General features: G+C 41.7%; 1 protein-coding gene across 1 annotated transcript; it reads right to left on the bottom strand.

Moving 5' to 3' along the window:
• Positions 1-3275: 3275 nt before the first annotated feature.
• slc5a12 (solute carrier family 5 member 12) lies at positions 3276-8108 on the bottom strand. Its single transcript, XM_067234362.1, has 15 exons — positions 7755-8108; positions 7191-7256; positions 7014-7065; positions 6863-6930; positions 6213-6367; positions 5937-6077; positions 5609-5738; positions 5445-5533; positions 5186-5298; positions 4907-4974; positions 4711-4797; positions 4388-4581; positions 4169-4272; positions 3650-3774; positions 3276-3567 (listed from the first exon to the last, which is right to left on the bottom strand). Exons 1-15 carry the CDS (start codon positions 8106-8108, stop codon positions 3406-3408), a joined length of 1908 nt encoding a protein of 635 aa, XP_067090463.1. The 3' UTR covers positions 3276-3405.
• Positions 8109-8884: the final 776 nt, after the last annotated feature.

The raw sequence follows: 8884 nt of genomic DNA, 5'->3' as shown, positions 1-8884 counted from the left end.
ACTATGCAGATCAAGGGCTGCACCACATCACCACTGCTCTCTCTTCACTCTCACAGCGTGCACTCTCTCTCTTTTCTCTCTCTCTCTCTCTTTCTCTCTGTGGCAGCTAGCACCATGCTGTAACAGATCGGTCTAGAACAGCTCACAACATGGCCGTGTACATCTCCATAGACATCATAATGGTCACTGTCCTATGTGACTGTGACATCATAATGGTCACTGGCCTATGTGACTGTGACATCATAATGGTCACTGGCCTATGTGACTGTGACATCATAATGGTCACTGGCCTATGTGACTGTGCGCTAGTGTGGCACGATGTGGTTGTTGTTGCAAAAGTGATTCTGGTGATGTGGCTACCAAAAATAATGGACAATGTTTATGCAAAATAACTGTATGTTGCCCTCAAAGCATGCTAGTTTATATTCACATTGGTTCATTTGTCAACAGCTGATAAAACACTTAAAAGACGTTAACACAAATCTTTGCTAAAGGTTTCTCTATAAAATCATGTAAAATGCATGGAAATATTGTTTTGTATTTTTTGATAGACAAAGCCCCTGTCTAGATGCCTGGTTCTCATACGGTTTTATTCTGTGTGAGCTGTGTTAGATTTTATTTGTAATATTTATTCCAAATTGCTGACCTTGACTGTGTCCTAGGTTGGTATATCTAGTACATAATCATATGTAAATCTAGTGTGATTTGATTGTGCCTAACTGTTTTGCAAACAACAAGATGTGTGTCACCAACATCACATGTGCCTGTTTGTGCTGCAAGTCGAGTATTCTCCCTCTTCCTCTAGCTTCCAGGAAACTCTGAATTATCGATATGGATTGCTTAAAAATGTGAACAATATAGCCCACCACTGTTGCTTGTGCACCACCCTCAAATGGTGATTCAGCTCGTACGAAATCCTCAAAGTATGAGTAACAGCCCCATTGTAAATGACTCTCACCTGCAGGGGTAAATCTGTTCTTCCATGCCTAGGGTCTGTTTTCTCATTCGCCCTTCATTGTGCTCTATTGTGATGACAGGGAGTTAGATAAGATAGTTTAGCCCTGAAACAGTTCAGGGAAACACACTAGGAAGCATGGAAGTGAAAATATCAGACAATACCCCAACATTCAGCTATGTATATTTTCAATTATAGTGTTTTTGAATCGATATATAAAATAACATACAGATTAGAATTAAATAATGGAATCTTGAACAGATGTTTCATTTTTTACTTTTTCTCAAGGACTTCGCTACCAAGCACATTCGATTACATGACTTCTTCAATTTGCACGATATGTGTGGAGGTTACAGAAATTATATAATGTATGGAGTCTAGAATAGTAGTAGCTGAAAAGTAAGACTGTCTGGAATACTTTAATTAGGACATATTCTGTTACAGTACTTGTTGTGTTATTGCTGTACATTTTTCTTTTTAGTTCAAGAGTAATCATTTTCAGTTTTCTTTACAAGCTGTGTGTGTGTACAGTATTTTTCAGACGGTTTCTCATGTGTGTGTAATGTTTTTGTTGGTGTGCTGAATTTAGCCAGCATGTCTTCACCTTTCCTTAAAAGCAAGTAAGGTAATGTAACTTCCGCTTCCCTCAGGTGTCCTCAGAATGTTTGCAGGTGATAATTAGTTTTTAATAATTTAGTAGATGCAATCAAAAAGTATTCTGCTTTTTAAGATATATATACAGTGAACAGTATATATATTTTTGCATTTGCATGACTAAAAATCATGACATTAGTCTGAAAATTAAGCACTTTAGAAGCATGATTTGTTTTCTTGCATTGTCTCAAAACAAACCATCTCAGAGTTGATGGTATGATCCTCATACAATAAGAGATTATGTCTTATATTGTAAAATACATCATTTTCTTTTTCATTGAACATGACAACTTTTAAGAACAGATTGTTCAAAAGCTTTTACCAATAGCATAAAGAAACCAATCATTTGCCTAAAGCTGCAATAAGTAACATTATAAATTAAATTAAAATATGAGAAATAGTACATACCTATTGTTAATAAACAGTACAATACAATCCTATACACCATGGGTCTCTAACCCTGGAAAGATACCTTACTGTAGGTTTTCCTCCATACCACCTGATTCTAGTATTTGGTAGTGTGGTTTCTTCCATTAACTGATGTGTTGAACAAGGTTGGTTAAAACTGCTGTTGGAGCCAAAACCTACAGGAATATGGCTCTCCAGGAACAGGTTTGGAGACCCCAGCTTTACACATTTCAATTGCTAATCCAGTTTATACATATACAATGGACTGAGGAATGTTAGAATCATTTTAAATCATCCTTCCTGTGATGTGATTATTGGAGATCTATGCATGTTGTCAACCATGGCTGCTCTGTATAACTTGAATAGTGTGGATGCATCCATTTATTAGAATACTTTTTAACTTGAGCCTGCATGACTTATTCAGAGCTTAACTCTGTGAAGTTAACAAAATGTGTCTTCAATCGGTTCAAATGACTTGTTTCTTGTTTCAGTGATGAATATGAAGGTTGTTTAATTAATGGATGGTTAAAACACTCCCCCATGACCTACCGTATGTTCAAGTTTCAAATACTGATATTTAACAGAAGCATTTTGTTTTATGTCTAAGTGTTTTACAGATAGTGGGTTTGGCATTGCTTTTGGAACACTGCAAAATCCTTGAGGGGAATTATGTAAAAGCCTAAAATCTTGATAACATCTTTATTTGGTTTTTGAAGTCACTTTCAGCACAAAAACTGTTCGAAACCTCTGCCTTTGTCATGGGAGAAGCTACTTATAACAAAAAAAATTGGCAGCTGTAAATCTTTGATTTTGTATCAGATCGACTATATATATTGAAGAATGATTCGGATTAATTACTAGAGGTGACGTAACATGAATTATTGTCTCTGTCACTCTTATGAGATATAAAACAATTGATTAAACATCACATGTAAGTGACTAAGTACAATAGAGCAAGAGTTGGCTATGGAAACTGTAGGTGAGGGTAGAATATTGTATTCAGTAGAACAGTGATGACCTTGCCCATTATGAGAAGTCAGAGACTGGAGACATGGATATCCTTCCATACTGTTAACATGACAGGAAGCCCAGTAGACCATGGACTTTATGTTAGGATGTCATTGGTTGTGTACCAATTACTGGACATTGTTTACTTCATCCCTGTTTACATGTAAAAACATAAAAAAAAAAAAAAAAAGGATGTAACATAATAAAATTATTTGGATATCACTCTTTTCTGTAATAAATTATGGATTGTATCTTTTAAACCAAATACTCCGGCTGTTCTTTTTTATTATAGAAAGAACAGGTCACCGCTAGCTGTTATGCTCATAAACCACGTAATACACTCCAAATACTGCATTTGAGACTCATAGATGATATCGCATTTAGAAAGGCTGAGTGTCTTCATTGAACCCAGCATTGGTGTATGATTTTTCCGTAAGGTCGTAATTGTTTGTTGCTCGCTTTTTTCTTTTGAACGCTTTTTTTCCTTTTTTTTCCTCACGCTCACAGTATCCCTCCCACGTCACGTCTGGGATTTCCAAAACCTGACAAGCACAACACAGGTCTTCATTGTGTTCCTCTGATACAACATGAACATATGTAGTCATGCTTATTATAGTCTCTCACCTGTTCATCCTCGTCATGGCTGACACCGCACCAGCACATTTTCTTGTACTTATCAGACCAGAAGCAGCAAAGATTGCACACTGGCCGTATTAAGAGAGGTTTCACATCCTTACCCCTGGTGGATCCTGCCAAAGAAAGGTGGAATCCGAGATAAAGACAACTCCAAAGTTTCCACTTGGTTAGCATATTTTAGAAACTGTGAATTCTTGTTTATGCAGCCTCAAATGCCTCAACATTGCGAAATAACACTTGCTCACTCAGTTATGTAATGATCTAAAGGTGTTTTCAGCTGGTTTCTAAAGCCTCTTTTGAAAATCTAAGGGTGACGCCTGGCCTATCCAGAGCGGCAGTTGCATTTGCAACCACGACATTTTCACACAGTTAATAGGATGTCACAGAATGTGCTGTAACCATGGATTGGGTGTTTTCCCTTCACATTCAAGAAGTAGAAATTGATCCCTGGTCTCTTTAAGTCTAAATGAGTAATGTGCCATCTCCCCTATTGCACATAAACAGTACCTGTAAGGAAGGTAATCATCAGGCCTGCTATAATGGTGGATATAAATCCCACTGCACTGTAGTACAAATAGGACATGGAGTACCAGGAATCAGCCAAGGGTGACCTGGGGAGGACAGAGGCGAAATGCTGGCATCCGTCATGGTGTTAGACATTAATGCGACTTGTCAGGGAAATAATTATAAAGGGACACAGTGAAAGAGACTGGTTCGGCACTCCACCTGGGTGAGAGAGGATTGGAGTCCAGTGAGAGTGGAGTTGGAGTGACAGGCATGACTGAAACATTGGCCTGCTGACATGCTACTGTGCTGAGGTCCAGAGGCCTGGTGTTGTTGCTGTGGGCTGGGTAAAGAAACCCCCCCATGCCAGCCCAGAACGAGAGGGCAATGCCCACCATCAACCCTCCAGCAGCACCCTACGGCCACGGACATACCACAGGGTTAGAGGGGGGGGTGAGGTCAAGTCGAGTGCGTCTATATATCAAATGGGACTTCAGGGCAGAGTGTGTGATTTGTGTTGTGAATTTATCTTTCAAAGCACTGACCTTTGAACTGGTCCAGGGAAAGACTATTCCCAGAGAGAAAAGGCCAAGCATTGGGCCTCCGCACATTCCATGAATACTCAGGGCGGCCTGGCCATCAGGAGAGTAGAGCACACCCACACACCCACACACAAACACACACACACACACATCAAAAGAAGTTCCCAGAGCAGGACTCCAAGTCAGATTCAACTTTTACCTGCACAATTCCTCCCATATAGGAGGCAGCAACAGCCATGGAAGTGCAGACCACACCAAACACAATACCTGCAGGAGAGTAGAACATCTCTCAGCTGTGTCCCTCAGTGGAATTTCTTACAAACAAAAAGTCCTACCAGCCTTTGTGTAGCTGGTGTCAACTTTTTGTTCGTGCATGATCAAAATCTTATCACATTATTTTTTTACATATCTCCTTTAACATCTCTTGCTGTCCTGGGAGCACGGTTGTCATGCACATACAAATTAAAGGCATATTTACACAATCCTTTGCTGATCCAGGCACTGGCAGAGTTGGAGAGATTTGTACAGCTCTGCTTCACAAAGTCCTCGTAGGTCACTGTTGCCAGAGCGTTGATGCTGGCCGCAACAGTGCTGTGGAGACAAACAGTTCAGTGAAGAAAATCTCTTTGAAATCACATTTCACATCTTGCAATGAATCCATTCAAACGGAAAACCTCAAACGTTTTTTTTGTAATAGCTGCAGGGCGCCTCGTAATTGAAATGTGTACGCGTGTAACCTTAGAGTTCCGCTGAAGGCGCAGGCCACAAAAAGTCCGGGAAGGCCTGGGAGTTCCCCCAAAATATCCATAACAAAGTACGGCATGAGCTGTCCAGAGAGATACACATAATTAGAAATGCATGGTACGGGCTGGCACGACCGAAACTCGAGATCCAGACAAACCTGGTCGGGGGCCGTAACGAATCCGGCTGTCCATGGATCACAGTCAGCATAGAAGGCATACATGATGAGGCCAGACAGCACAGCACACACCAGGATGATCAGCAGACCCAGGAGGTTGAGGTAGAGAGCTCTGAAAGGGTGTTTGGATGCAGAAGTTCACATGCTGTCTTTTTCTCTTTCGCAGCACGGAGAATCGCGCTGAATCTATAGCCAAAGCTCTATTGTTTTAGAGCAGAATATGAAGGTTTTGTGGGGCGAAGATGGTCTTGACAAAGAACGTCAGATATTGTACATCCACTCACAGTGCCATGGCAACAGTTATACTTACAGTCGGGCGTGGGTCTCAGTCTTGCAGGAAATACACCTCTGTATAGTAGACTGGTTAACCCCGTAGATGCCAAGCCAAGTAAATGTCCCTCCAATGATGATGGTCCAAAATGTGTGACGTCTCAGAGGGTCAGGGTCAAAGCTGAGGATTTTTTTTTGTTTATTTTACTTTTGTTACGTACTATGAAGATAGCAGTAAATATCATTGGGCCATCTTCAATCTAATTTCATTGGTATTGGTATCCAGAGAATGGTGTGGCCAGTTTCCTGAACTCACTCAAAGACAGAGAGCCTGTTGCTTTTCTGCGCTGCCTCCCATACGGACCCAAGCCCTCCTGCCTTCAGCACCCCCTGGATCAGTACAGTCAGGAAGCCCACCACCATCACCACCATCTGAAAGGCATCTGTCCACACAACCGCCTTCAGGCCTCCCTAAACATGGAGGGAGTCAGATGGCTGAGCGGTTAGGGAATCGGGCTAGTAATCTGAAGATTGCCAGTTCGATTCCCGGTCATGCCAACTGACGTTGTGTCCTTGGGCAAGGCACTTCACCCTACTTGCCTCGGGGGAATGTCCCTGTACTTACTGTAAGTCGCTCTGGATAAGAGCGTCTGCTAAATGACTAAAATGTAAATGTAAAATGTAAACACACACGAGTATGTACACACACATACCAATCACAGACACACACACACATATAGTGAGCTTGCACACCACAGACAATGAATAAATCCATTGGTGCCTGGCCCCTCCCTTGTGACTTAATCTCTAACCTGGTTGGCTACTTACGATGTCTTGAAAGTCAGTTAAACTTTCAATGTTGATGTTGTGAGACAAAGTGTTTAAACATGTGCCACATGGGAAGAAACAGAGTGGGCTTGAAATGAGTTCAAGTTTGATTTATCTGACTCTGTTAACCCAACTCACCAAGGTGCAGTAGAACGTACACACGATCCCAGTGGCAAATATCGAACCCCAGAGATTGAAGCCAGTCACTGCAGAGAGATTGAGAATAATTTCAGTTCAGCAGAATACGTTTGGTACAGTGAATGTATGTGAAGTTTGATCTACAACTGACCTTGATTAAGGGCGAGCGCAGGAGCGTACACCACAACTCCAGTGTACAAAATCTGAAATATTACCAAGACCATTTACAAACATCAATACATTATAACATGCTCTTCATCTCTTATCCATCCAGTCTGCTTGATTACACAGCTTTGCAGTGTTTATTTCCCTGGTTGGGTAATCTTACCGTCTGCAAAATGTAAATTAGAGTGGCCGCCAGGCGAACCCCCCTGCAAAACCGCATCTCCAAATACTGGAGGGAACAGGACGATGGCAGTTTAATGTTGGTTCTGTGCTCCCTAGCACAGTATGCAATGTGTTTTTTAATTGATATCACTGAAAGGTTGAACCCCTAATCCTACACCACCTTGAGATGACGTCATTCCCTGCAACACAAGATTGCAGACCAACCTTCCTTCCACACAGACGTGCAAACAAACTGATTGAAGTTTGCTTTTCTAACTCACCTTACAACCCCCTTGACAGGTAGGCCTCAATAGCAAGGCATGACAGACAGACTACATTTACATTTTAGTCATTTAGCAGACACTCTTATCCAGAGCGACTTACAGTACGTACAGGGACATTCTCCCCAAGGCAAGTAGGGTGAAGTGCCTTGCCCAAGGACACAACGTCATTTTGCACGGCCAGGAATCGAACCGGCAACCTTCAGATTAATAGCCCTTTTCCCTAACCGCTCAGCCATCTGACCCCCACTACTGGAGCACGTACTAATGAAGTGCGCACGTACCTCGTAAGTACTTGTGATGCCTGATCTATAAAACACAGGCACAAAAAGTTCTGCTGTTGCAAGCACCACCAAGGTGTAAGCCACACCAAAGAGTACGAAAGAAGCCCCGAAGCGGTAGACATCCGAGGGGGCTCCGAGGACAGTGACGGCTGACATGAAGCTGGCTGTGAGGGACAGAGCCACGGGGCCACAGGTCATCTGTCGGCCCCCCACCAGGAACTCTCTAGAAGAGGCCTTGTTTCTCTCCTTCACGGCGAAGAAGACCCCTATTCCAGAGGAGACCACGAACAGACAGGCAAACACCACGTAGTCCCATGATTGGAAGGTTCCCACTTCAGGAGACCGGAACGTCATGGTGGTTTGGTGCTTCTGTTGAGGCAGTTGCTCTGCTTCTTGCTTCTGCGAAGACTTTGTTCATTTACTGAATTATTTAACGTGTTCACTGAGAGTTGATGATTTAGGGAGCTGGCCATTATTAAATTGAAACAGAGTGAGATTTTGCTGATTAAGGTTGTGACAGCAATCACTCATCCAAGCCACATTAAGCATTAACTTATACATACAATCATGTCCTTTTAAGCTATGGTTACAGAAGTAGGAATTTTGATGTATTAAGATGTAAGTTGTAAAGAGTATGTTTTTTGTAGTTTGAAAACAAAAGGAGAATTGACCAGATACAGTATAAATGATGTTTTTTTAGGTTTCTGTAAGGCTTAATGTCACACACAATTAATCATTAATGTTTCGTGAATACATTGTTGTCCTAATGTGTGAGACTGACTCACCAGTAAGATATTAAATGAGTACAGGTGGGGAAATTGCTGACACTTAAAACAAAATGTCTGAAGACAGTGTACTCACTAGTCACTGGAAGTGTAGGCTAATTAAACCAGCAGGGATGCACGAATAGCAAAAAACTCAAATAAATATTTCATGATAATCAGACTATTCTTCAACTTTTTGTGTAACACAACCAGATTCAGATTCAGTAGCCTGTGCCCACTGGCAACAGACTATCAGGCTACAATTCAGTGGTTGGTCTATGTTAACTCTTCTAATTCGGGTTGTCTGTGCCTTTTAGGTGAGGTGGGACTGTAACTTGAGTCGGAATGAAAACTGCACGCGACGCA

Source organism: Osmerus mordax, chromosome 4, assembly GCF_038355195.1.
Source record: "Osmerus mordax isolate fOsmMor3 chromosome 4, fOsmMor3.pri, whole genome shotgun sequence".
Lineage (NCBI taxonomy): Eukaryota > Metazoa > Chordata > Actinopteri > Osmeriformes > Osmeridae > Osmerus > Osmerus mordax.
Note: the sequence above shows the minus strand (reverse complement) of the source record. Positions and strands in the feature narration are given on the sequence as shown.

Coding starts and splice junctions, on each gene's coding strand:
- slc5a12 (XM_067234362.1), bottom strand. CDS start 8,108: ATGACGTTCCGGTCTCCTGAAGTGGGAACCTTCCAATCATGGGACTAC. Junction 6,931..7,013: donor TGCGCTCGCCCTTAATCAAG/GTCAGTTGTAGA, acceptor ATCTCTCTGCAG/TGACTGGCTTCAATCTCTGG. Junction 5,534..5,608: donor TCGTTACGGCCCCCGACCAG/GTTTGTCTGGAT, acceptor CTCTCTGGACAG/CTCATGCCGTACTTTGTTAT.